Source organism: Phaenicophaeus curvirostris, chromosome 13, assembly GCF_032191515.1.
Source record: "Phaenicophaeus curvirostris isolate KB17595 chromosome 13, BPBGC_Pcur_1.0, whole genome shotgun sequence".
NCBI classification, from domain to species: Eukaryota; Metazoa; Chordata; class Aves; order Cuculiformes; family Cuculidae; genus Phaenicophaeus; species Phaenicophaeus curvirostris.
In genome coordinates, this window is record NC_091404.1 from 3,353,584 (window position 1) to 3,380,965 (window position 27,382).

The following is a 27,382-nucleotide window of genomic DNA, read 5'->3' on the forward strand; positions in this document are numbered from 1 at the left end:
TCTTACCATGAAGGTGAAAACAAGCAGACACCTGGGGCATCATTCGCCATCAGCAACTCTCAGGGTGAATTTAAACACCAGCCTTGGAGCCTTTTGGGTCCCAGTCATATCGTCCCACTTCCTTTACAGACATGGTCCCCTCCTAGATAGTCAAAATACTACTTTTTGTAGCCATCACATATATGGCTACTGGGAGAGCAGCGGAGGTGGGCTCAGAGCACAGCTTCTCCCCAGAAGAAATGCAATGTGGGGACTCAGTTTTCCCCTGTCCAGGGACTCATAGTAAATGGGAACACAAAAGAAGACCTTGGGATAGCATGTCAGGCAAGTCTGTGGCTGGTCCTGACCCATTTGCTGCTGGTAGAGAAACTCTCCCAGCTTTCTGCAGGCTCTGACTCGTGACTGGGATATTTTCAGTATTCACCACCCCTTCCCTCTGCCTTCCTAGGCCTCTTACTGCTGTGGCTGCATAAAAAGCCTCTGAAGAATCATGCAATGCTTGGATGGGGTATTTTCAGCGCATTGGGGGGTGGCCCTGCTGCCCAGGCTCCCCCAGGGCAGGATCCAGCAGGGCAGGATCAGTGCCTGGGTCCGAGCTGATCTCAATCATACGGGTGTAGTTTGTGGGCTGCAAAGTACCTCTCTCTCCTTTTGTTTCTGTGGCTTGGGTTTACATTTTTTTTTTTCAAATGGCACTGAAATGGTGTAGTGCCAAGGCCAAGGAGAGCTGGGCCAGGGGAAGCTCCCTGGACCCCTCTGCTCCCAAGCTGGCAGCCTCTTTCTGCTACAGGACAGCACACGTTGTACCTTTCAAAGCCCATGCAAATTCTGCCTCCCTACCAGCTGCACAAGCCTTTCTCCCAGAAAACTAAGGATGGAAACAGGCCCTGGTCACCACACGTTGTTTTTCTCCAAGGAGTGACAGCACAACGGTGACCATCCCTACGGAACTGCCGCAAAACACAGTGCGTTGCTCTATGGGGAAGGAGCCCTCGGAGCTGCCCAATCCTACAAAATAAAGGTAGCAGAGCATCCCCAAGCCCAGCACACAGCCATCCCTGCACACCCGTGGTCGCACTCCTTGTACAAACTGGCTTCTTCTCCAGGAGCTTCTCATTAAGACATCCAACATCTAGCTGAAAAAGCACTTACGCCTCTGGGTTTCCCTTCTCTAGCAGAGCACACTCAGGGCCAGTCCCTGGCCTTGGCCCAGGTGTAAATCTGGAGTAATCCTATCAACCTGCCTTTGGAGCATTTTTGAAGTCGTTAAACGTGAAGGTGCTGCTAATTTGTGGTCTCACTGCCTCTGAGGTGTATCCTACCAGTGCTGCTGTTGCCTGAAGGGTTTTCAACATGGTGTAAAAGCAAAGCTCCTGAATGAGCGGGGCTGCCCGCGCTCGTTGGCACTGACGTTGGGGAAGGCGCCTATACACACCTGGTACGGAGCCGGGAAGCTCAGCGCCAGCCCAGCCCCGGGGCCCCTCAGTCTGACCACTCGTTATCGTCCAGCTCGGAGTCATCGTCGGACTCGCTGTACTCAACCGCGATCCGGCGGGACAGGATCGTCGCCACGTCATTGCCCACAGGCTCTTTTTTGGCCTCTTGCTCCCATTGTTCCTGGACTTTCCGGAGCTGGATTCCTGCAGTAGGGAAAGAGGGGGAAACATGCTCATCAGCCACGGATGCGTAGTATCCCCCCAGTTAAAAGTAACAGCTGAAACGAGACGGCCATGGCCTCCTTGCAGAAAGAGGCACACAATCATAAAGCTATATGAGATAATAATGCAATGCACGTGATTATAAAGCTATAGAATAGAATAAAGTTCCTCCTCTGCTTCCACTTAGCGTTTAAGAGGTTGAACCTTCTTAAAGGTTAAATCTGCCGTTCAACCTGAAGATTTGCTGGGAGAAAGGAGAAGCGCCGGCAGAAGGTAAGAGGTAAGTGGGGGACACTGGGTTCTCCCTCCCATTGCGACGGGGGCACCTCAAGGGGAGAAGCCTTGGAGCACATCACCTGCTACAGCCTGGAAGGAGGCCACGTGCATGATTGGGCACTGGAACAGGCTGCTCAGGGAGGTGGTTGAGTCACCTTCCCTGGAGGGGTTTAAGGGACGGGTGGATGAGGTGCTGAGGGACATGGTTTAGTGATTGATGGGAAAGGTTGGACCTGATGATCCGGTGGGTCTTTTCCAACCTGGTGATTCTATGATTCTATGAGAGCTGCTGCTCATCCCTGTGGGGCTCTGTCCCATCTCCAGCAATGGGTTTCTCCCATCTCCCTCCAACATCCCCCTGGGTGCCACCATCTTCACGCATCCCCCAGCCACCCAGGGCTCACCTTGCACTCAGTGAAGCCAACGCCACCCAACTCTACGCCACGAGGTATTTTGCCACCGCGGTGGCAGTGCCGGGGACCCATCTCCCCAGCTCCTGCTGCCACCCCTCCCACCGCTCACCCCTGCGGATGGCTGCCAGGAGGTCGCTCCGGGCGTCGCTCATGGGCATCAGCGGGATCTGTGGCTTGCGGGGCTCCATGGTGGGGGCTGGCGGCGACGCCGAGTGCGCCGGCGAGGCGGAGACGGCAGGGGGGCCCGGCGGCGGCGGCGGGGGTGCCACCGGGGGTCCCATGGGGCCAGCCTGCGGTGGGGAAGCGGAGTAGGGGCCAGGGGGTGCCGGAGGCGGTGAGGGCGCATAGGAGGGGGGTCCAGCTGAGCCAGGGGCCAGCGCAGGAGGAGCTGAGATGGGGCTGTCGAAGGCGGTCTGCGCAGAGGGGATGACGGGCGGCGGAGGCGGCGGGGCAGGCGGCACGAAGTATTCTGCCATCGGCACCGGCTGTGGGCTGCGACGGGAGGGCAAAGCCGTGTCAGCAGCATGAGGAACAACAGCACCCACCGCCCGCTGGGGACACCCATCGCTCATCCTAGGCAACGACCAGCCGAGCTGTGGCTTGGTTTGCTCTCAAGCCCCATGTAAACTCTATCCCAGCGTCACAGAGGTGGGGGAGCTCTACTGGAGAGATGGCTTACGGGGAAGGCAGTAGTGGGAAGGCAGCCGACATCCCAGGGGAAAATGGTCCCCTCCATCCACCTTGCCCCCTTATCTGGGATGAGGTTACGCCAAGGAAAGGAGATTGTGGAGAGGAGGGTGCTGGTCTCTTCTCCCAAGTGACAGGGGACAGGATGAGAGGGAATGGCCTCAAGCTCCACCAGGGGAGGTTTAGGCTGGACATTAGGCAAAAGTTTTTCATGGAAACAGGCTGCCCAGGGAGGTGGTTGAGTCACCTTCCCTGGAGGGGTTTAAGGGACGGGTGGATGAGGTCCTGAGGGACATGGTTTAGTGATTGACAGGAATGGCTGGACTCGATGATCCAATGGGTCTTTTCCAACCTGATGATTGTATGATTCTATGAAAAGTGCTCCTGACTCATTTGGCCTTGGCTCCCATCCACAGCTCCTTCCCATCAGCAGAAGCCTTCACCCATCGGCCCCACACCACACCCCCCTTGCCCTGGACAACCCTCTGCCAGGGAAGAGGCAAGCTGAAGCCCTACCCATAATCCTTGACTAAGTGAGGTCTTGGCCCATTGAGGATAGCCTCGGGCGGCTGTGGCACGTGGGGCTGCTGGAGGCGGTTGAGGCTGTTCTGCCGGCTGCCGGCTGTCGGTGCTGGGCGGTAGACGTGCTCCTGGGGGGAAGCAGCCACCACGACCCCCTCCTTGTGCTCCGCCGGGGCCAGGTGGGATGCTGGGGCCAGCAGCTGCGCAGGGTGGTTTGGGCTCGCTGGGTATGAGTGGTCGGCTGCGTCTGACGCATAAGATCTACGGCACAGGAAAACCCAACGGTCGTACTCCTGGGAGGGAGGTTAGCCTGATGTGGGGGTCAGGGGTATGTGGGTTTGGGGATATTTTGGGGTTGAGGCAACAAAACCAAGAATGGCCAAAAAATAAACAGATGTACAAGAAAGCAGAGAGATAGCAGAGGGGAGGAGGACATCAACACAGCTGAACAGTCTCTTTTCTTAGCTGCTAATCAGGCCTTACGAGGAGCGGCTGAGAGAGCTGGGGGTGTTTAGCCTGGAGAAGAGGAGGCTGAGGGGAGACCTCATTGCTCTCTCCAACTCCCTGAAAGGAGGTTGCGGAGAGGAGGGAGCTGGGCTCTTCTCCCAGGTGACAGGGGACAGGACGAGAGGGAATGGCCTCAAGCTCTGCCAGGGGATGTTTAGGCTGGACATCAGGAAAAAATTTTTCATGGCAAGGGTCATTGGGCACTGGCAGAGGCTGCCCAGGGAGGGGGTTGAGTCACCTTCCCTGGAGGGGTTTAAGGGACAGGTGGACGAGGTGCTGAGGGACATGGTTTAGTGTTTGATAGGAATGGTTGGACTCAATGATCTGGTGGGTCTTTTCCAACCTGAAGATTCTATGATTCTATGTTAAATGGAAAGTGCTACAGCTTTATCCCAACACCAACTCCAGGATATGACCCTAGGGGCACCAGCTGTCTATGAAGCTCCCATGGGTTTACAGCGTAACACCCTGACAGGGCGCAGGCAGCACATCCCTCAAAGATGGAGAAGAAGAGAAAAGCAAAGGAGAGCCGGAGAGCTAAACACATAGTAGGTAAAACCTGCCTATTATCTGGGGACAGTGATCCTTCCGATGACGCCATGTGATAGGGGGATGGTGAGAACCTGTTATCGGGTCGAAACTCTTTATCATACGCCATCATGTTCCACTCCAGGCGCCGGTTGCGGGCTTTCCTCACTTTCTTCACCTCCCGGGTGGAGTCCTCCACCAGCCGCTGCTCCTGGGGATACACACAAGCTGCAGCTCCATCTCCAGCCCAGCTCCTCTGCGCGGGGAGCTGTACCCAGGGAGCATCGCCCAGCCCACGAGATACACCCATTGCAATGGGGGGGGAGCACCCAGTGTTCCCCACTTGCCCGTTACCTTCTGCCTGCGCTTCTCCTTTCTCTTATCTTCTGTTGCCTGTAACATTTTCTCTTTCCATAAGTTGAAGAAGTAGGAGGGGTCGGTGTAGAACTTGAGGCCGTCCTTTTTGTCGTCCCTGGGGGGTTGGGGAGAGAGGAGAAGTGGTTATCAGCCACAGAAGACAACCCCCCCTCTTCCCCTGCACAGCAGGGTTTGGTATGAGCACCTCCCACATGAAGACAGGCTGAGAGAGTTGGGGTTGTTCAGCCCGGAGAAGAGAAGGCTCCAAGGAGACCTTATAGCGACCTTCCAGTAGCTGAAAGGGGCTACAAGAAATCTGGGGAGGAACTCTTTACGGAGGCATGGAATGATAGGATATGGGGGAATTGCTATAAATTAGAGAGGGGCAGATTTAGACTAGACATAAGGAGGAATTTCTTCACAATGAGGGTGGGGAGGCACTAGAACAGGTTGCCCAGGGAAGCTGTGGCTGCCCCATCCCTGGAAGTGTTCAAAGCCAGGTTGGATGGGTCCTTAAGCAGCCTGATCCAGTGGCAGGTGTCCCTACCCATCGCAGTGGGGGGTGGAATTAGATGATCTTTAAAGTCCCTTGCAACTCAAACCCTTCTATGATCAGAGCAATAAGCTGTTGGCCCACCACGAACATGTCCAACACAGCAGTCACGACCAGCAGTAACACTGCGCGGGGCTGCTAGTCCCAAGTGCCCCATGCAACCAGGATGGTGGCATAGAAACCAGAGAAATCAGCCTCTCAGACCTCACCAAGCAGCAGAGTGGACCCCTCTATGCCTCTCCTGGAAAGCGCCCTTCAGGGCCACCCAGAGAGAGCTGCGCTGGCTGCCCTACCTGTAGGGCGTGAGGATGTTGAGTGGCGGGGGCTTGTCGCAGCGCTGGTACATCTCCATCACCGGGTTGGGGATGGAGTTGCGAGACACGACCTGCTGGTTCTGCACCGTGGAGCTCTTGAAGGCTTTCCGCATGTTGATGTCCTGCAGCGAAACTGGAGACACAGGAAGAAAATGGGATGTAGGGCTGACCCCAGACCTCCAAACTGGGCATGGTGGATCATCCAGCCCCAGGTGCATTTCCCCCACCCGCTTGTACCTGGCCATCACCCCAAAACAGCCCCAGCCCCTCACCTTCCTCCACAGTGGAGTCCAGTTGCGTCACCTTGATCACCAGCAGGTCCACCCTCTCCTGCAGCGAGTTCATCCGCATGTAGAAACTGTTGGCTTCGTTGAAGAGCTCGCCAAAGATGTCCTCCGCATGCCTGCCTGGCAGAAGGCAACGTGCGCCCGTGATGGGCAACGGCGGCAGCAGGTAGCCACCACTCAGCCCCTGCCCCACATGCCTCCTGCCAGCTCCGTGAGGCTCTCTCCCCAGCCTTATTTTTGGGGGGAGATGAGCTTTACCCTCCCCCGAACCTGGCAACATGCCGCACTGAGGGAGGGGAGCACACACCACCCACTCTTCCTTCTGCCCCGTCCTGTATGCACAAGCATCCTTTGCAGGGAGTGTGCTACCCACAGGAGGCACTGAACCACAGTGGTGTGTGCCCCAAAAAGCCTTTCGATCTACCAGGATTGATGCAGCCAAAAAACTATCATCACACACCATGACCTGTGAAACTCAGTCCTGAAGGTGGAAAACAGAGAGCAGAGCAGTGGGGAGAGCTACAGCACGGAGGAGCTGCTTTTTGGCCCACTTTGGCAGCTATTTTCCTGCAGGACTCGGTGCACTGCTACAATAGCTCTTTGTTAGGGCTATGGTTCTCCCAGGTCTGAGCAGGGTGCCTAGCAGGGCATTGCTGACACCTGCAGGCTACAGCACCTGTTCCATCCCAGCACACAGCCCATCCTAGCACCTGTTCCACCCCAGCACCCACCCCAGCCTCCATCCCATCTCAGCACCCATCCTATTCCAGCAGCCATCTCAGCACCCAGCCCAGCCCAGCCCCCAGCCCATCCCAGTACTTATTCCATCCCAGCACCCATCCCAGCACCCATCCCACTCCAGCATCTATCCCCGTACCCATTCCAGCACCCATCCCGGCACCCATCCAAGTGCCCATCTCAGCACACAGCCCAGCCCAGCACCTGTTCCATCCCTGCACCCATTCCAGCACCTATCCCAGCCTCTCTCCATTCCCAGCACCCATGTTATTCCAGCACCCATCCCACCCCAGCACCCACCCCAGCACCCATCCCATCTCACCACCCATCCCATCCCAGCACCCACCCCAGCATCCATCCCAGCACCCATCCCATCTCAGCACCCATCCCATCTCAGCACCCATCCCATCCCAGCACCCACCCCAGCATCCATCCCAGCATCGATCCCAGCACCCATCTCAGCACCCATCCCATCCCAGCACCCACCCCAGCACCCATCCCATCCCAGCACCCATCCCATCCCAGCACCCATCCCATCCCAGCATCCATCCCAGCATCGATCCCAGCACCCATCTCAGCACCCAGCTGAGCCAAGCTCCCACTCCATCCTAGCACCTCTTCTATCCGTGCACCCATCCCAACACTCATCCCAGCCTCTCTCCCATTCCAGCATCCATCCTGTTCCAGCACCCATCCCAGCACCCATCCCATCCCAGCATCCATCCCAGCACCCATCTCAGCACCCATCCCAGCCCTCATCCTATCCAAGCACCCATCCCATCCCATCCCATCCCATCCCATCCCATCCCATCCCATCCCATCCCCTCAGCTCCTCAGAGTTTCCTCAAACCCCACATATCAAACAGCTCCCACGGCCAAGCTGCTTTCTGTATCCGCTCAGCCTGTCACCCAGCTTGGCCATTTGTGTTCGATTTCCTTTCTGTGGATGAAGCAGCCAACGGCCTGAGCACCCATGGGTGCTGCTCATGTCAGCCACCACGCCTCCAGCAGCTCCCTAAATATAGAGTTTATTTTTCTAGGAGTATTTTAGAGAAGAATCCAGTTCAGGGGGTGGAGTAGGAAGAGGAAGCTCTCTGAAGACCCTGTGCTTCTCTTTCTATTTTAAGACGATCCTCGGCAGTGTAACAGGCTGCCCCTATTAAATCCTCACATCGGCACGTGCAGTGCTCTCGTCCTCCCCTTTTCTGCTGAAATCAGTCCCTGGGCAGGATGAAAACCAAGGATCTCAACCTTTTCTATAGATCTCCCTTTCACATAAAGCTCTAAGATTAAAAAGAATAGGTTGGGGTTTTTTAACCTTCACTTGACCTTCCTATTTCTGGCCAAGCTGAGAAGCAAGGGGCTCACAAAGGCTTTCCCATCCACAGCCGCACAGACCAGCTACAGGAGGAAAACAGGTCCTAAAAATGCCACCAAGTCCCCACGTTGAGCATCCACTTTTATTTTTGCTAGTTGGTAATTGTCATTGAATTAGGGGTGGCTGCAGCCTGCATGGTTCTTGTGTAACCCTCGTATCTCTGTGACTGGAGCTGGGGCAAGTGACCACGGCATCCCAGCAGCATCCCAGCAGCATCCCAGCAGCAACCCACTAGCATCCCATAAGCATCCCACCAGCATCCCGCTGCCCCGTCCCACAGCACCGTCGCTGTTGGTGACTTACTGAGGCTGCCCAGCTGCTTGATGATGGCAGCCAGCGTGCTGTTGGTGACACATTCCAGCTCACTTGTCACCCCCTCGGGAAGAGCCCCCCGGCACAGGTGCCGAGGCTCGATATTCCTCTTCACCAGTGGCATGATGCCGACGAGCCCTCACACCGCTCCTGGGCAAAGGAGAAAGAAAAAAAATAAAGAAAAAAAATACACAGATTTTGCCATTTGCTTGTTTTTTCTTCCTGTTCTCTCTGCCTAGGGGACACCGGGATGCAGAAGATGCTGCCCCAGCGGGTTTTCCAGGCAGGGGATGCTCCACGGGTGCAAACCTCCAGATGCTGGCGAGTCCACAGATGCCAGGACAGAGGCAAGAACCACGCCAGAGCCCTGTGCCCACCCTTGGGCTCTGCTGCCAAGCCACCGTGCCACTGGAGCCTTTCCCACCTACCTTCCCAAAGCAGGAGCAGCCCCCGCAACGCTGCAGCCTCTCAGCCGGCCCCAAACCACCTCATCCAACCCAAACAGCGACCAGAAGCGAGCAAGCGCTTGTAATGCCATTATTTCCAGCTCAGTGCAAAGCTCTCCAGGGTTTTATTTGTGCACGCACTACGAGGCAAGCTGCCACGGCCAGCTCAGCCCTGCTCTCCGCAGCCCCACAGCTCCACCACCACCCCTGTTGGAACCAGGAGGGTTTGTCTTCTACAGGGGTCAAGAAAATGCAGAGAAACACCTGCACTCAGCAGCCCCATCTCCAGTGAGAGCATCCATGGGAGCTGGCAAGGAAGGATGAGATAGGGGCACAGTGGGGTATGAAGGGGAGGTGCTGGGGCCAGGTTACTCTGCTGGTGGAAAGGGCGAGGGGTGTAAAACAGGCTGAGAAAGGAGGAAAAAGAAAAGGAGCATTTATTAATCACAGTGGTTTATCCTGGGGTGCTGCAGCCTGGGACTGGGACAGGCACAAAGCAGGTGATGACCCACAGGCTTGCACAGGGCGGGCTTAGGTGACATGAGTTCATCGGGCCTCAGCTCCACTCCCAAGGCAAAGGCAAACTGATGGCTTTAGCATTAAAAATCCACAGACTGGATTCCAGAAGGACTGGAGAACATAAACAGCCTTCCCAGCTCCTGAATGCAGCGAGCTGAATCCCCTCATTTCACATCCCAGCCCCCTCTCCCCATCCACCTCGTCTTTCACAAAATGCTCCTCTGCTTTGGCAATGAAGGAAAACCAGCTTCTGAGCCTTTAATAGCTGGAAGCAGCCGGGCACTAACAACAGAGCCAGCGATTCTGACCATGAATGGAGCCAGAAATCTGCAGAGTTCACATTTTTTGGCCCCGGCAGCATTAGACAGAACAGTTTCCCATTGATAGCACCAGCCAGCGCTCCTGTCATCAGCATCGCCAGCTCCTCCACAGATTTCAAATGCAAATGCAAACTCCCTCCATGAAAGAGCCCCAAAATTGTGCCTAAATCATTCATATCGGGCTTCCCAAAGGGCTGATTGTGCTCCCAGATCTGTATCAGGGTGAACGGCCGGGCTCTGCTCTGCTGTGAGAAGGACCCCAGCCTGAACCCTCCTTTAGGGTCACGGGATGCTTCGGGCTCAGAGCAAAACCCACATGTCTGCTGGTGCTTCCTAAAGCCACTGCACGTGGATGGTGGGGTTGGTTCTGTGCCTGGTTCACAAAGAAACCAAGAGGCTTCTGCCAGCTGGTTCTTATTCAGCTGAGAAATCTGTGACGGAGTTCGCAGGGGGAGGCTCAGGATCCCTGCTGATGGACATCTGCTCCGGCCACATACAACCCCGTGCTCTGGGCACCTCCCAGGCTGTGGAAAGAGATGAGCAACACCAGCAGCTTCACCCCAAGCCAGCTTTGAGCTGGTCTTGTGCGTGACCCCAGAATCTGCACCCCAAGGCTGAGCACTGGCACATCCGCAAGGAGTTTCTCCCCGAGCGGTGGCTGCGGGGCGGGAGAGAGCGAGGGGCAGAGCAGTTAACGAGCTCTTGGGCCTAGTAATTAGAAACAGGGAACAAAGAGCCTTTCTCAGCATCCGCCTGGGACGCAGCCATGGGCACCCAAGGCTTTTTGTCCCCACGCTCTGGGCCCAGGAGGAATCAGGGCCACCCGCGCCTCCGTCCCCATGGGGACCTCAGAGGGGGATGAAGAAAAAAAAAAAAAAAGGATTTGAGGTCTGAAACAGACATGCAGAAGGTGCGTTTGTGGCCTGATAACAGCATTTGAGATCACACCATGGGAAGAGCACACCTGGAGAAAAAAGATGTCTTTGATTTCCACCCTCACCCCCAAAAGCCCTAGCAAGACTCAGAGCTTGCTGCAGAAGAACCCAAGGAGGAGTTACGCACACACATTTAGGCTACGGCAGCCGAGACAGGTAGCTTTTGCTGAGCCAAGGGAGAAGCTGCTTTTTAACCTCTTCAATTAATGCCTGCTAACAGGAACAGAGAGGTCAGAAACCCCAGCCGTCCGTTTCCATGGCAAGTGCCATCTCAACCTGCTCTAACAGCATCCCTCACGCTCCAGCAGCACCAAATCTCTGCCTTCTGGGGTAAAAACGCAACTTCTGGCCAAAACCTGCACTCTTGAGGCCTGTCCTGACTCAGAGAATCATAGAATCACTAAGTTGGAAAAGACCTTAGAGATCAGCAAGCCCAACCATCCCTGTCCACTATTAAAACGGATCCCTGAGCACCACATCTGCCCATCTTTTAAACCCCTCCAGGGATGGGGACTCCACCACCTCCCTGGCAGCCTCTCCCAGGGCCTGTGGACCCTTTCAGTGAAGAAATTTTTCCTGATGTCTAAAGCCAACCTCCCCTGGTGCAACTTGAGGCCATTTCCTCTTCTCCTATTGCCTGTCACTTGGTAGAAGAGACCAGCACCCACCTCACTACAACCTCCTCTCAGGCGGTTGTCAACGGTGATAAGGTTTCCCCTCAGCCTCCTTTTCTCCAGGCTAAACCACCCCAGGTCCCTCAGCCACTCCTCGACCACCTCAGGTCCCTCAGCCACCCCTCGCACAACCTGTTCTCCAGCCCCTTCCCCAGCTCCATTCCCTTCTCTGGACGTGCTCCAGGAACTCAGTGTCCTTCTTGTAGGGAGCCTGGAGAAGAGGAGGCTGAGGGGAGACCTCATTGCTCTCTACAACTCCCTGAAAGGAGGTTGTGGAGAGGAGGGAGCTGGGCTCTTCTCCCAAGGGACAGGGGACAGGACGAGAGGGAATGGCCTCAAGCTCCGCCAGGGGAGGTTCAGGATGGACATTAGGAAAAAATATTTCACAGAAAGGGTCAATGGGCACTGGCAGAGGCTGCCCAGGGAGGGGGTTGAGTCACCTTCCCTGGAGGGGTTTAAGGGACGGGTGGATGAGGTGCTGAGGGACATGGTTTAGTGATTGATGGGAATGGTTGGACTCGATGATCTGGTGGGTCTTTTCCAACCTGGTGATTCTATGTTGCCCCAGTTCAAGCAGGAGCCAAAGGGGACAGGGACACAGGCAAGGATGTGACACAGGCTGAATGCCAGCCCTGAAGACTGTGCCAGAACTTCCCTTGGGTGCCAGCATCCAGCCAGGGAGACCCACACCTGGGGCAGGAGCTGCTTGCAGGGGTGAGATTCAGCGGCGTGTGGCCAGGAGCAGGGCTGGAGACCAGTACTGACCTTGTCCTCTTGCTGCAAGAGCCCAGCCCAGGTGCGAGCAGGGTTCCACCAGCACTGCTGGGGAAAAAAAGACTTGATCCAAGGCGAGTAGGACGTCCAGACTTGGTGTCCATGCTCAGGCTGGACATCAGGAAGGGTTTTCCACCTTGCTGGGCTGCACCAGGTTTGGTGGAAGGTGTCTGACCATGCCCAGGCAGCCCTGGGCTGGGCTCTGCTCTGAAACACATCCTCTGGCACAGAGGGTTCAAAAAGGAATTCCTGAAGTCATCCCTTGGGATACACGTGTCTATCCTTGCTGGCAAGGTGGGGATGAGCTCTTCCTCTTGTGCCCTGCTCCTGCTCTCCTCTCCAACTGTGGCTCAGGAAATATGCCAGCCTTGGGTCCAGGTCTTTCTTTTCCTCTCTAGCTGAGAGCACCTTAAGAGATGGAGCCGATGGCTCCAAGGCTGCAGGGAGACCTCAGCCGCACCCCGGATCACCATGGCCCCTCTGATCCCACCCTGCGGCAGCTTTGGGATAACAGTGCTGCTTTGTCTTCCACATCCCACTCAGGTTTAGGTGATTATACAGGCTCTTCCAATCACCCTCAGCAAGATTTGCTTCTCATTTATTTCTCATCCCATGGTCCCAGGTTCTTTAGGTGCTGGCCGCTCCACGGGTGTGGGACTCAAAGGCACAACCTCAACCAGCCAAACCTTCTGTGGTGACCTAAGTCTTCCCGTTTCCCTACAGGGTGTTGTTGTAAGGTGAGCATCTCTTCTGCTGGGGCTGAGAACACCAGCCAGACCCTGGTACCACTTACATGGACTAAAATCCATAAGGTTTTGTTGTGTCCTGACAGACAGTCCCCGGTGGGGCATCACTGGTGTCAGGCTGCAGAAGGAAAATGGGAGCCACAAACTCAGCAGGAAGGAGATGGAAGACAGGAGTAGGACCAGCCCAGGAAGCCCTCAGAGCTGCTGCCGTGGTACAGGCACACCGCACGGGCTCTCCCATGACTCATCTTCTCTCCTCGACTGCTGAAATAGTCAATAACTCTAAATCTTGCTGTACTGGGAAATGTAGGTGAAACGCAGTGGTGGCAGCCTCAGCTGTCAGGCCAAGGAGAGACTTGCTGCTGCTGCTGGTAACTGGAAAGCGTCTGCATTTCTACAGTGCGTAGCTGCTTCCCCAGGTAGCACGCTGCAATTTCCATAATACATCTGTCACACCTCCTTGGCATCCTGCTGGGGCAGTGGCGCTGAGCTGCCTGTGCTCTGGGAGATGCATCAGGCTGCTCAGCCCAGTTCCCCACCACTGCTTTGACCTCTTCAGCCCACGATGAGCCTCGGTGTTCCCCACGGCCACAAACCCAGCTCGATGTCTGCTGTATCCCACCCAAGCCGGGCAACAGCTCGCAGAGACGCAGCCTCCCACCTCCTTTCCAACCCAAGCAAAGGAGCTTGGAAGGGAACCATGTCCAGCTCACTGCTGCCCGAGCAAAGATCAGCTGAGATGCCCAAGCAGGGAAGGTGATGAGATCAGAAATAAGCTCTATCGTCTGCTGTAAGAAGCTGATTTCTTCCAAAGAACAATCAGCAAATGGACCACAGCTCCCCAAACGCCAGAGCTGCTGATGCTATTGAAGAGCAGCCCCTGCTTTCCCAGCCCATGCAGGAGAGTGCAGGAGGGCTGGAGAAAAGCTCTGTCCCAGCCCAGGGCTGCCAGCTCCAGTCTCCCCTGACCAGACGAGCAGTGTGATTTGCAGATGCTGGCTCACAGGTGACCCCTACAGCGTGCTCCTTCCAGATGTCATCCCTCATCTCAGCAGCCATCGCATCTGGCAGCTTTAAGTCCCTGCGGCCCTCAGGAGCTCTTCTGCAGCTCTTGTTTTGTAAGAGAGCCCCAGAAATGGAGTTTTGGGTCCAGCCATTGCTCCTTATATTCTCTACAATAGCTTTTCATGCACATAACTGTCCCCTCACTTCCACTGCACCTCCAAACCCACACACCCTCTCCCACTGAGCAGGGGATTGAGCTGTGACTTGCAAAGCCAAGCTGGATTCCTGTGGCGGGGTCCAAAGTGGCCTGAAGGATCACACATGCTCTGGATGGCCCTGCAAGGAGGGACAAGCTGGGTGACAACACGTTTCTCAGGTCCTGGCTAATGCTCATGACAGATACTGGTTTGGTTAGTGCCTGATACCTGCAGTCTCAGCCCCAGTGACCTGCTTCTCATTGCATGGGAGAGAAGTCCCCCTGCTGCTGTGCTCCTTCACTGAGCCAAGGTGGTACAGGAGGCGATTTTGGGCTTTGCTTTCTACGGCTGGGTGCTCCCTGCAGGAAAACCAGGCATTGGGAAAGGAGCCATGGCAGAGCTGAGCAGAGCTGAGCTAGGAAGGACATGCAGGTTGCCACCACCGGTATGCAAAAACCAAATAATCAGCCACAGAGGTATCTTCAACACCTTGTGTGATGGTATTGAAACACAGCACCCAACCGGCTAGATGACACGTGGAGCAGCAGCTGAGCTTGTACAAGGTGACCAAGGAAAATCTAATTCGATGTTTGTCAGACGGCTAAGAAAACCCTGAGCCTGCTCTGGGGAGAATGTGGATAAGTGGAGTGAGAACAGCAACACCAAATGCCTGGAGACCAGGAGTTTGGTCAGGCCCTGCAGCTAAGCTCAGCTCAGGGCTGAGCTTTGGGAGCACTCTGTCTGTTCAGCCCTTGCAATCCAAGCTCCAAAGGGTGCTGCAGAGCCCTGAGGACCAGACACTGCCAGGAACCAGAGGCCTCTGCAAGGGAGCAAAAGCTTTGGTGGGATGCCGGGAGCCAAAGTAGTGTGAAAAAACAGAGTGGGATATTGAAAATTGATGATCCCTGAACAAAAGATAAAAACGAGTTTACAAATGAGTATCAAAAGTATCAGAAGCGCTTGATCTCGTAACACCTGTTCGGGACAGCAACCTGCGCTTTGGTGTGAGCACCCCAGGAATGATGAAGTAGGGAAGAGCTGTCGGGGCAGGAAAGGGAAGGAGACACAAGGCAGCCCTGAAATATTGAAAGGACGCAAAAAAAAGCCAACTCTAGAGTGAGGAAAAGGTCAAGAGGTGGAGATGGTGCTCACTGGACTCATAGGTGCCTGAAGGAGCTTGGCCTGTGGAGTTCAGCAGGACAGTGCTGGTACAGGAGAGTCCTGGGAAGCGTCCCTGGGGTGTGCAGTGTTTCTGAGAAGCCAGAAATAAGCACTGGAGACATTGATTTGTGGAGCTCAGTCACAGCGGGTGCTGGAAATAGGGGCAGGAGGGTTCAAGAGGCAACAGAACAAATCTGTGGAGGACAGACAGGGCCACCAGCAGCTCCCTAATGGCTGAGGGTCCCCCTCTGGCTCAGGTGGCTCTAAACTCCTGCTTCTCAACCACGAACAGACCTGGGAGGGAGAGCCTATAGACTATGGAGGCTGAAGCTCTGGTGTCTCAGAAAAAAATCAACCAGCACAAACCACAGACGGCTCTTTGCAACACAGAGAAACCTGGACCAGATCTGCTAATGTACCACACACAAAATGGAGCACACCCTGCACCACAAAGACCCGTTGCTCTAATTTACGAAATGCATCTGCAACTGCTTTTGAATTTGTTGCTAACCCCACTGACTGTGAATATTACCAGCATGACAAGTGTCACTGTTTTGTGTGAAGCTGATAATCACCTCGGAGCTATTGTCCAAAGGTTAATTAACTACATTAAAACCGGCTAGAACTCAAGCATTTTCCTTGCTTATAATAAACCAGAGGAAGATCTTCAGTGACAGTAAATTCTCATGATTGCACTAAGGCTGATGGGAGTGGGAGAAGCAACACTACTGCCCTCTCCTTGAGAGCACAACATCCAAAAGGAGTCTGGCTTTCCAAATGTTCTGGGGCCACTTAAAGCATCCCAGCCCCAACCTGAACGACAAGGGTTAGCACATCTCATGGCAAAGCATCAGGTGGCAAAATGCCTTGAGGACTGAGAAATCCCCAGAAGAGGGGATGCTGTTTGCAGTGCCCCCATCTGCAGGTTTTTTGGGGAGCTGGAAGCCAGGGCTGTGGACTTGCTGCTCCTGCAGCACGTGTGAAACGAGTTGAGAGGTCTCAGCCCCGCTCCTGGGTGGCACAGAGGAATATTTGCTATTAGCCAAGGACAGACTGGGGTTGAGCTGCAACTGCAGGGAAAGGGTCAGATCCTCCAGCCAAAGGGAGGAGGGAGCTGGATGTTTTTCTGGCCCTGGGGCAGAGCTGCATCGCTCCCTGGGTTGGGGCTGAATCGGTGACCTGTGTCCCACCAGGAAGGCACATCACCCGCCCCGGCTGGGAGCACTGCCCGCACCTCTCCTCCGGTCCATCTGCAGCTCTCCTCCTCTTCTCACTCAGCCGAAGGCAGCTCCACCACGGCTGACAACTGCCAGGAGGCTTCAGCGAACAAACGCATCACAGCGAAGTGTAACATAACGCTAAATCACAGCTAAAAATATTCCTCAAGAGTTTTATTAGTAAATGCCACAGTATTTTTTTCCCCCCCTTCTACTGCAAAATGTTTCAGCTCTAGGAACAGCACTTGACTAAATTGCCTGTAAATCACAAACGCCTCCGGAGGCTGGGCTGCGCAACACCAATCTTCGCCTAAAAGCCTGCTTAGGAGGATGCCATAAATGCAACTGCCTCGCTACCTCAGGGTTAGAATAAAAGCTTGCCCTGCTGCATGGCTGGTTTAAAACAGGCTCCCTGATGATTTTAATCTACATGATGTTTCTTTACAGGTACGCAACCAGCAAACACTAAATTAGCAAGAGGGTTTTCAGGTAGTTCATAGAATCGTGGAATGGTTTGGGTTGGAAGGGATCTCAAAGCCCATCCAGTCCCACCCCCTGCCATGGGCAGGGACACCTCCCACTGGATCAGGGGCTCCAAGCCCCATCCAGCCTGGCCTGAACAACTCCAGGGATGGGGCAGCCACCACTGCTCTGGGAAACCTGGGCCAGGGCCTCCCCACCCTCATGGCAAAACCATCTCAATTCCCCCTCACCCTGTGCCTTCCCTGATTGAGAGCCCCTCCCCAGCATTCCCGAAGCCCTTTTCAGCACTGGAAGCTGCTCTAAGGTCTCCCCACAGCCTTCTCTTCTCCAGGCTGAACAACCCCAACTCTCTCAGCCTGTCCTCGTACAGGTTCTCCAGTCCCCAGATCATCTCCGTGGCCTCCTCTGGACTCGCTCCAACAGCTCCAAGTCCTGCCTGCGCTGAGGACTCCAGAACTGGAGGCAGGGCTCCAGGTTTGGTCTCAAAGAGTGGAGCAGAGGGGCAGAATCCCCTCCCTCGCCTGTTGTTCCCACTGCTTGGGATGCAGCCCAGGACCCGGTTGGTTTCTGGGCTGCGAGCACACGTTGCCAGCTCATGCTAAGCTTATCATCCCCCAGCCCCCCAAGTCCTTCTCAGGGCTGCCCTCAATCCATTCTCTGCCCAGCCCGTAGTTGTGCTTGGGACTACCCGAAAAACAAACAAGTTGTTTCCCTTGGGTTTTAGTTGATGTGGGGTTTGGGTTCTGTTGTTTGATTTTTCAGAAACTAGGAGCCCTCACTGCGCCCCGCTGCTGGCCAGGGTGTCGAGGGCCATTTCATCAGGTCCCTCCTATCCCACAGAAGCTGCTGCCAGCCCCTGGACAGACCCGGCACCACCACCCCCCTTTGGTTCTGTCTCTGCTTTGGATACAAACCAAGGCTGAGGGGAGACCTCATTGCTCTCTGCAACTACCTGAAAGGAGGTTGTGGAGAGGAGGGAGCTGGGCTCTTCTCCCAAGTGACAGGGGACAAGACGAGAGGGAATGGCCTCAAGCTCCACCAGGGGAGGTTTAGGCTGGACATAAGGAAAAAATTTTTCATGGCAAGGGTCATTGGGCACTGGCAGAGGCTGCCCAGGGAGGGGGTTGAGTCACCTTCCCTGGAAGGGTTTAAGGGATGGGTGGACGAGGTGCTGAGGGACATGGTTTAGTGATTGATGGGAATGGTTGGACTCGATGATCCGGTGGGTCTCTTCCAACCTGGTTATTCTATGATTCTATGACACCAAATCCATGCAAACACAACCCCGTGATACTCTAATGCCAAAGAGAGAAAGGGGTGGTAAAAAGGTGCAGATGAAAATACACGTGATCCTCCTCTGTCATCCTTCAGCTGCTCCTGTGCTGGGACCACCTGGGAGCAGCGATGTCAGCCTTCATCTTCTGAGGAGGAGTCAGGGGATGGCAGCACAGATCCCAGCTCTGTTTTGGCTGGAAAAGATCCCCGCTGGCCCAGAAACCTGAGTTGTTTGTAACGAATCCTTATCACCAAAGGAAAATCTTCAATGACATTTGTTTCCCCTCTTGTGCTCAGCTCATTAACAGGAGGATCTCTCCCGCTAGCTGGCGGTTTGCGCGAGCGAGATGCTGCTGAACAAACCCGCCTTATTCTCCCCAATATAGAAGGAGCTTTGATAAACCCTCAGTGAGCAGCAAGGGCCCTTCTGGAAACCCAGCGCTCCCTGCCTTCGGCAACCACCGCGCCAACAGCATCTCCAGCCTCCGAGAGCTCCCAGCCTTTCCCTGCCAGGGCTGCGCTGTGTGCCCGGGCAGGGCCGGTGCTTCCCAGGCTGATGATGCTGTACAACCCTGCAAAAATCCCACTGGAACCCGGGGGAGTGAGGCCAGCTCCTGCCTCGGAGCCGCTCGCATCCCCTCTGCTCAGAGACCCACAACACGCTGTGGATCTCGCCCACAGGGTGCAGCTCCGAGGGTGGCTTTGGGATGAGCAGCTCTGCAAAAAACATTCCTGTTTATCTTCTTCATTTTTTTCTTTTTTTTTTTTATATTTATTTTAACACTTTTGGCTTGAGGGCTGTTGTTAGTAACTTGTCAAGATCTTGGCATCCGCAGCTGATTTGTCATCCACCATAAAATGGAGGACGAGCATCTTTGGTTCAGAACTGGGCCAAGGGAGATGACAGCTCAAAGCAAAATATGCTTAAGCTTGAGTTTTCTCTGGGGGCTTCACCCCCTGGGGGAAGGAACAGATATTTGGGGTCTGGGTTGCATCACAGGCATTATATGTAAGAGCCCTGAGTGTGCCCTGCGTTTGCGACAGAAGAGGATGCTGCAGGTTAACCTTCTAGCTGCCAGATGAAGTTTTGCTGGGCTGCTGCTCTCTTCAACCTCCCCTAATCGCTGAGCTGCTCAACCTGTCAGGGGATGCTGCTGAGATACAGAGACGCCATCAAAATGCCTTTCTTGTTCTTTTATTTCTTTTTTTTTCAAATTAATCTAGCAGCATCTCTAAAACCCAGGCAGTGGGATGCAGTGAGGGGTGTGCCTTGGCACGCTGAAGTTTTGAAGATGAATTATTAATTCTGCCATTGCCGACCTGCCCATCCATCCAGGTCCTTGGCTGCCTGTGTCCGGCAGCGTATCCAGCAGCCGGCTGCTGTGTGCCAGGCAGCTGCAGACAAAGCAGCCACGAACTACGCTAAAAAGCATCTTAATCCAGAGGTATTTTACCATGCCGACACCACCACGAGGCAGCAAGAACTCCAGTTTTAAGCGATACGGTTAAAGCTCCCTGCAAGTAGCTGAATCACTGAGCCCGGAGGCCCAGGCCCTGCAAAGCAACGGGGACACCCCCACAATGAGGGATGTCCCCCGTTTTTGGGGGGCAGAGGGGCTCCAAACCCCCAGGAGGGCCCCAAGGGCCCAGCTGACCCTCCACGACGATGTCAAAATGAAAAGCATTGGGTGGATCTTCCCTCCCCAAGATGCAGGGATGTAAAGCGCTGCTTCCCCCCCATCCCACTGCCAATGCAAGGGTGCAAAGCAGCCAGGTACCCCCCCTCTCCATGCAGGAATGCAAAGTGACAGCACTTCCCACCCATCCCCACCATGCTCCCCCATCCCCACCATGCAAGGGGGCAAAGACGCCTCTTCCCCCCGTCCCTTACAAGGTTGTAAAGCTGCTAGGATTTTCACCTTTTCACCTACAAGAAGCAGAGCAATGCCCCCACCCCAGCCATGCAAGGATGCAGCAGCTCAGAGCACTGTGATGCTAAGTGGTTCGGGGGTCTCCCCCTCAATGAAAAGGTGTAAAGCAGCCTGACTCCCTCCACCCCATGCAACGGGGGAGCATCCCACCCCCCCCCCCCCAGCAATCAATCGGTGCGAAGTGAGAAGGATGTGAACCAGCTCCGACAAATGCCTCCCGATGCAAGGATGCAAAGCGACGCGCTGCCGTCGTCCCCAAAAAGCTATGGGGACACCCCCACCATGAGGGATGCAAAGCCAGGGGGCCAGCCCTTCAATGAGGGATGGAAAGCTATGGGACACCCCTGTGAAGCCAGCAGGGACACCCCCACATTGAGGGATGCAAAGCTATAGGGTCAGCTCTGCAATGAGGGATGCAAAGCCAGGGGTTCAGCCCTGCAATGAGGGATGTAAAGCTACACGGACACCCCCACAATGAGAGATGCAAATCTACAGGGACACCCCCACAATGAGGGATGCAAATCTACAGGGACACCCCCACAATGAGGGATGCAAAGCTATAGGGTCAGTCCTGCAATGAGGGATGCAAAGCTATGGGGAGACCCCTGTGAAGCCAGCGGGGACACCTCCACAATGAGAGATGCAAAGCTATAGGGTCAGCTCTGCAACGAGGGATGCAAAGCCAGGGGTTCAGCCCTGCAATGAGGGATGTAAAGCTACAGGGACACCCCCACAATGAGGCATGCAAAGCTATGGGGTCAGCCCTTCAATGAGGGATGCAGAGCTATAGGGACACCCCCGTGAAGCCAGCAGGGACACCCCCACAATGAGGGATGCAAAGCTATAGGGTCAGTCCTGCAATGAGGGATGCAAAGCTATGGGGAGACCCCTGTGAAGCCAGCAGGGACACCCCCACAATGAGGGATGCAAAGCTATAGGGTCAGCTCTGTAATGAGGGATGCAAAGCCAGGGGGTCAGCCCTGCAATGAGGGATGCAAAGCCAGGGGTTCAGCCCTGCAATGAGGGATGCAAAGCTACAGGGACACCCCCACAATGAGGGATGCAAAGCTACAGGGACACCCCCACAATGAGGGATGCAAAGCTATAGGGTCAGCCCTGCAATGAGGGATGCAAAGCTACAGGGACACCCCCACAATGAGGGATGCAAAGCTACAGGGACACCCCCACAATGAGGGATGCAAAGCTATAGGGTCAGCTCTGCAATGAGGGATGCAAAGCCAGGGGTTCAGCCCTACAATGTGGGACGCAAAGCTGTAGGGACACCCCCACAATGAGGGATGCAAAGCTATGGGGTTCAGCCCTTCAATGAGGGATGCAAATCTACAGGGACACCCCCACAATGAGGGATGCAAAGCTATAAGGACACCCCGCAATGAGGGATGCAAAGCAGCGGAGACAGCTCTCCCCGTGCAAGGATGTAAAGCAGCTCAGACCCCTCCTCGGCGCGGGGATGCAGAGAGGTGGGGGGATCCCTTCCAGGCAGGGGTTGGGGGGCAATAAGAAGCGTGCCAAGCCCCGGGGAGGCTCCCCGATGCCCGGCGATGGGGTGTCCCCCCCCCGGCAAGCTCCGGACCCCGCTCCCCCGCGGCGTGTCCCCCCCGCATCCCTTCCCCGCTCACCTGGGCCGGTCGGCGGGTGATGTCGGCGTGTCGGGGGGGGGGGGTCGGGGTGTCGGGGGGGGCCCCGCGGGGCGGTGCGGGGCTGCGGCGCTGCCGCTCCCCCCGCGCTCCGCAGTGCGCGCACGGCGCATGTGCCCCCCGGCTCCGCCCCGCGCCCGCACCGCGGGGACAGGGGCACCCCCGGGACACAGGGACCCCCCCGGAACACAGGGACCCCCCGGGAACACAGGGAGCCACCGGGAACGCAGGGGAGCCCCCGGGAACAGAGAGACCCCCCGGGAACACAGGGACCCCCCGGGAACACAGGGAGCCCCAGGGAACGCAGGGAGCCCCCAGGAACAGAGAGACCCCTAGGAAACAGAGGGACCCCCCCCAGGAACACAGGGACCCCCTAGGAAACAGAGGGACCCCCCCGGGAATACAGGGACCCCTAGGAAACAGAGGGACGCCCCCCGGGAATACAGGGACCCTCCAGGAACAGAGACACCCCCAGGGAACACAGGGACCCCCCCGGGAACAGAGAGACCCCTAGGAAACAGAGGGACACCCCCAGGAACACAGGGACCCCCCCCCAGGGAACACAGGGAGCCCCCAGAAACAGAGAGACCTCCACCGGGAATACAGGGACCCTCAGGGAACACAGGGACCCTCCTGGAACAGAGAGACCCCTAGGAAACAGAGGGACCCCCCCAGGAACACAGGGACCCCCAGGGAACACAGGGACCCTTCAGGAACACAGAGACCCCCCCGGGTACAGAGAGACCCCTAGAAAACAGAGGGACCCCCCCCAAGAACACAGGGACCCCCAGGGAACACAGGGACCCTCGGGAACAGAGAGACCCCTAGGAAACACAGGGACCCCCCCCAGGAACACAGGGACCCCCAGGGAACAGGGACCCTCCGGGAACAGAGAGACACCCCCCCCCCCCCCCCGGGCATCCAGAGACTCCTAGGGAACAGAGACACCCCCAGGGAACCGAGAGACACCCCCACACACACCCAGGAACAGGGGCACCCCACGGCATCCAGAGACACCTTGGGAACTGAGAGACCCCCCCCGACACCCAGGGACCCCGTGGGAACAGAGAGACCCTCAGGGATCAGGGGCACCCCTGGGCATCCAGAGACACCCAGGGAACAGAGAGACCCCCCTGGGCATCCAGAGACACCCCGGGAAATGAGAGACCCCCCAGGGAACAAAGAGAACCCCCTGGGCACCCAAGGACCCCCGGGAACAGAGAGACACCCCCCCAGGAACAGGGGCACCCCCCGGCATCCAGAGACTCTCAGGGAACCAAGGGACCCCCCCCTCCCCCAGGAAACGAGAGATCCCCCGGGCATCAAGAGACATGCAGGGAACAGAGGGACCCCCCCCAGAGAACCGAGACACCCCCCAGGCACCCAGAGACCCCCAGGGAACCAAGAGACACGCCACACCCCCCAGCCACCCCTGGGAACAGGGACACCCCTCTAGGAACAGGGACATCCCTGGGCACCCAGAGGCACACAGAGAACCATGAGACCCTCCCGGGCACCCCCCTGGGAACAGGGACACCCCCAGGCACCGAGACCCACGCCCGGGCACAGGGACACTCCTGGGCACAGAGACACCCCCCGGGAACCAAGAGATCCCCGGGAACAGGGACACCCCCCTCCCAGGCACCAAGAGACTCCCTGGGCACTGAGCGAACCACCTCCCCCCACTCCCTTAGAGCCCCCCCGTGGGCACAAAGAACCCCCCCACAGGGCACTGAGAGACCCCAGGGCATCGAGGGAACCCCAGGGCATCAAGAGAACCCCTCTTCCAGGCACAGAGACACTGCTGGGCACCAAGACACCCCTGGGCACCAAGAGAACACCAGGCATTGAGAGAACCCCCCGGGCACCGAGTGACACCCACCTCCCCCAAAGGGCACGGAGAGAACCCCCTCCAGGGCTCAGGTTGGAGTCTGGGGAAGAGAGCATCCTTCATCAGGCCTGGGCGGCGCGAGGGAGCGATCCCCATCGATCCCGTGCAGCCAGCACCTGGGTCACGGTGGATTTCCCACTCACGCACAGGTCCTCCCAGCAATCTTATGCGTGTTCTTTACTTGCCAAGGTCTGATTTATCCTGCACCAAAAGCAGCGCGGCTATCAGGGCGAGGGAGGTGATTCTGCCCCTCGATTCCTCTCTTGGGAGACCTCATCTGGAGTATTGTGTCCAGTTCTGGAATCCTCAGCATAAGAAGGAGATGGAGCTGTTGGAACTGGTCCAGAGGAGGCCATGGAGATGATCCAAGGGCTGGAGCGCCTCCCATACAAGGACAGGCTGAGAGAGTTGGGGTTGTTCAGCCTGGAGAAGAGAAAGCTCCGAGGAGACCTTAGAGTGACCTTCCAGTACCTGAAGGGGCTACAAGAAAGCTGGGAAGGGGCTGTTTACAAAGATTTGTAAAGATAGGATGAGGGGCAATGGGGATAAACTGGAGAGGGGCAGGTTTAAAGTGGACACGAGGAGGAATTTCTTCACCATGAGAATGGTGAGGCCCTGGAACAGGTTGCCCAGAGCAGTGGTGGCTGCCCCATCCCTGGAGGTGCTCAAGGCCAGACTGGATGGAGTTTTGAGTGCCCTGATCCAGTGGGAGGTGTCCCTGCCCATGGCAGGGGAAGTGGAATTAGATGATCTTTAAAGTCCCTTCCAATCCAGACCATTCTATGATTCTATGATTCTATGATTAAGAGCTGAAGGAGGGCTCCAGTGCCAAAGGGAGCTGTTTGTGCATCGTCTTCTCTGGTTTTGGCATCTCCAGCACCTCTTTCACACTTCCCCTGCGCCCTGGGATGCCCTTGGGTCTCCCTGTGGTACCCAGGGCCCCTCAAGGCTGATGAGCTGACTGGTAGCTGAACCCCCTTGGATCAAGCAAACCTGCATCCTCCCCAGCTCACCACCAGCTGCCACAGCGTGAGGATTTTTAGAGCAGCCTGGTGTAGCGGTAGGCGTTCCTGCCCATGAAACTAGGTTGTCCTTAAGGTCCCCTCCAACCTAAAACCATTCTATGATTCCATGATTTTCATTCCTCTCTCTAGCCGTGCCCCAAAGCCAGCACTGGACTTGCTCTTGCTAAGATGCCATTTGGTGCAATCCCTTGCAAGGACTATGTCTCATCATTTGGGGGGCTCTGGCAGTGCAGCTGGAGGCGCGATGCTACCTCCAAATGAGCTCACATCTTTCCATAACCCATGGGTACCATTTAGAAGCAGACCAGTACAGATGGTACCCTTCAGCAGGAGCTAACGGGAAACCAAGCTTGGGTGTCTAGAAACAACCCCACCTCAGGGCTCTGCTCTTCTTGGGCCACCCTAGCCCACCCAAACTCCTTGCCTTGGCTCTGCCCACACTCCAGCCCCGGTTTCTGATGGGGATTTTCCAGGCTGGCCAAGGAGGGAAACGAAGGACTCGCTGGGACTGTGGGGACACCACATGGCTTTGTCCACGCCAGCTGCACGTCCTCTCCAGGGATGTCTGTGGGTCCAGGGATGCTCTGGAGCCCCTCTGTCCCCTCATCAACCCCAGGGATGCTCTGGAGCCCTCTGTCCCCTCCTCAACTCCAGGGATGCTCTGGAGCCCTCTGTCCCCTCATCAACCCCAGGGATGCTCTGGAGCCCTCTGCCCCTTCCTCAACCCCAGGGATGCTCTGGAGCCCTCTGTCTCCTCCTCAACTCCAGGGATGCTCTGGAGCCCTCTGTCCCCTCATCAACCCCAGGGATGCTCTGGAGCCCTCTGCCCCTTCCTCAACCCCAGGGATGCTCTGGAGCCCTCTGTCCCCTCATCAACCCCAGGGATGCTCTGGAGCCCTCTGCCCCTTCCTCAACCCCAGGGATGCTCTGGAGCCCTCTGTCCCCTCCTCAACTCCAGGGATGCTCTGGAGCCCTCTGTCCCCTCCTCAACTCCAGGGATGCTCTGGAGCCCTCTGTCCCCTCCTCAACTCCAGGGATGCTCTGGAGCCCTCTGTCCCCTCCTCAGCTCCAGGGATGCTCCGGAGCCCTCTGTCCCCTCCTCAACCCCAGGGGCAGCTCCAGGCTGGAGGCTGCCGGTGCAGCAGAGCGAGGCTTGGCACAGAAATAGCTCAGTGCTGTAAATCCAGCCGCTACTAGAGGGCAGAATGAGCCAGGCAAGACAGGTTTTTTTAGCTGTGTGAGAAGCTGGGATGTGGGAAACTGTGTTTGCTTCCACTGAGGCGTAGTGGGGGGGAAGAGGGAGGACTTCAGCAGAGTGGCAGATGATCTCTGACATGGTTTGAGGTTTGGAGTGGGATGACTCACTCTTTGGTTCTTTTTACGGAGCACTCCAGGGCTGGATTAAGCCGTGATCGTAAGGAAGGCACCGCAATGAGCATCGTGGAGGCGCTGGGCCAAGGTCCTGGTTCCCTGGCACGTTCCCTGGCTGCTGCACCCCCAGCCCTTGCTGCTGCTGGTCCTCCTCAGGAACAGAAAACAAGGATGAACGCGTGGTGAGGGCAGCCCAACAGGGACAGCTGCTGTTTAATATTTTCATCAACAATACAGGCAGAGAGACAACATGGAGCTGTTGGAGAGAGTCCAGAGGAGGCCACGAAGATGCTCTGAAGGCTGGAGCACCTCCCATGCGAGGGCAGGATGAGAGAGTTGGGGTTGTTCAGCCTGGAGAAGAGAAAGCTCCGAGGAGACCTTAGAGCAGCTCCCAGTGCAGAAAGGGGACCAATAGGAAAGGTGGGGACAGCTTTTTAGCAAGGCCTGTTGTAACAGGACAAGGAGTAATGGTTTTAAACTAAGGGAAGGGAGATTTAGACTGGATATAAGGAAGAAATTTTGAACAATGAGGGTAATGTAACACAGGCACAGGTTGCCCAGAGAAGTAACGGAGGTCCCATCCTTGGAAACATTCAAGGTCAGGCTGGATGGGGCTCTGAGCAACCTAATCCAGTTAAAGGTGTCCCTGCTTCTGCAGGGGGATTGGACCTGGGTGACCTGTAATAGTCCCTTCCAACCCAAAGCTTTCTATCTCTTGCTGACTCACTAGACTGGACCAGGGGGTCTGGCACAAGGCTGCACCCTTCTCTTTTGCAGGCAGAGATGTAGGGGCTTTGACGTGCCCGGAGATGCTACCACGAGTGTTTTCATCTCAAAAAAAAATGACATACAATTTTTCCCTGACCCTAACAGGGCAAGAAGCGCAGAGGTGAGGGTGAGACAGGCTGATGTTCTTCCCAGGACCAGCACAGCCCGCATCGCCATCGCTTCATCACAGGGACAGAGATTGGGTCACCTGCAACCAGGAGGTGTGAGCAGCCCTTCTCCCGTGGCCTGTTGTGTCCGAGCCTGCAGCTGTCGCTACATCCAGCCCTTGCCTGGGGCAGCTCAGGGGCATTTCAGGGAAAAAGAGCCAGCGGAGAAAAAAAAACAGCTTGGTTGAGTAGGGAGATCTTGAGACATGTCAGAAAGAAGATAAATGTCTATGAGCTTTGGAAGAAGGGACACGTGTCTTGGGTGGACTACAAGAGGAAAGTGAGATCG

General features: G+C 56.2%; 2 protein-coding genes across 3 annotated transcripts in view; one reads left to right on the forward strand and one right to left on the reverse strand.

Annotated features, from left to right (window-relative positions):
- Window positions 1-681: 681 nt before the first annotated feature.
- Window positions 682-21,871, reverse strand: LOC138726261 (actin-binding protein WASF3-like). Of its 2 annotated transcripts, none has more exons than XM_069867864.1 (9): window positions 21,854-21,871; window positions 8,522-8,680; window positions 6,088-6,222; window positions 5,795-5,948; window positions 4,946-5,063; window positions 4,687-4,802; window positions 3,551-3,817; window positions 2,457-2,839; window positions 682-1,640 (listed from the first exon to the last, which is right to left on the reverse strand). In XM_069867864.1, exons 2-9 carry the CDS (start codon window positions 8,652-8,654, stop codon window positions 1,483-1,485), a joined length of 1,464 nt encoding a protein of 487 aa, XP_069723965.1. In that variant the 5' UTR covers window positions 8,655-8,680; window positions 21,854-21,871; the 3' UTR covers window positions 682-1,482. The 2 variants fall into 2 exon arrangements, with proteins under 2 accessions (XP_069723965.1, XP_069723966.1); XM_069867865.1 differs by lacking the exon at window positions 21,854-21,871 and adding an exon at window positions 8,840-8,904.
- Window positions 21,776-27,382, forward strand: part of SLC16A2 (solute carrier family 16 member 2) — a 51,443-nt gene continuing 45,836 nt past the window's right edge. Inside the window, exon 1 of the mRNA XM_069868026.1 lies at window positions 21,776-21,967. Coding sequence (XP_069724127.1) covers window positions 21,776-21,967 — 192 coding nt within the window. The remainder of the gene's footprint in view (window positions 21,968-27,382) is intronic.

What these genes read in the sequence shown, in the direction of transcription:
- LOC138726261 (XM_069867864.1), bottom strand. Translation starts at nt 8,654, where the DNA reads ATGCCACTGGTGAAGAGGAATATCGAGCCTCGGCACCTGTGCCGGGGG. An exon ending in CAAGCAGCTGGGCAGCCTCA is followed by an intron (nt 6,223 to 8,521) that starts GTAAGTCACCAA and finishes GCCTTCTGCCAG; the next exon opens with GCAGGCATGCGGAGGACATC. An exon ending in CACTTAGTCAAGGATTATGG is followed by an intron (nt 2,840 to 3,550) that starts GTAGGGCTTCAG and finishes CTCCCGTCGCAG; the next exon opens with CCCACAGCCGGTGCCGATGG.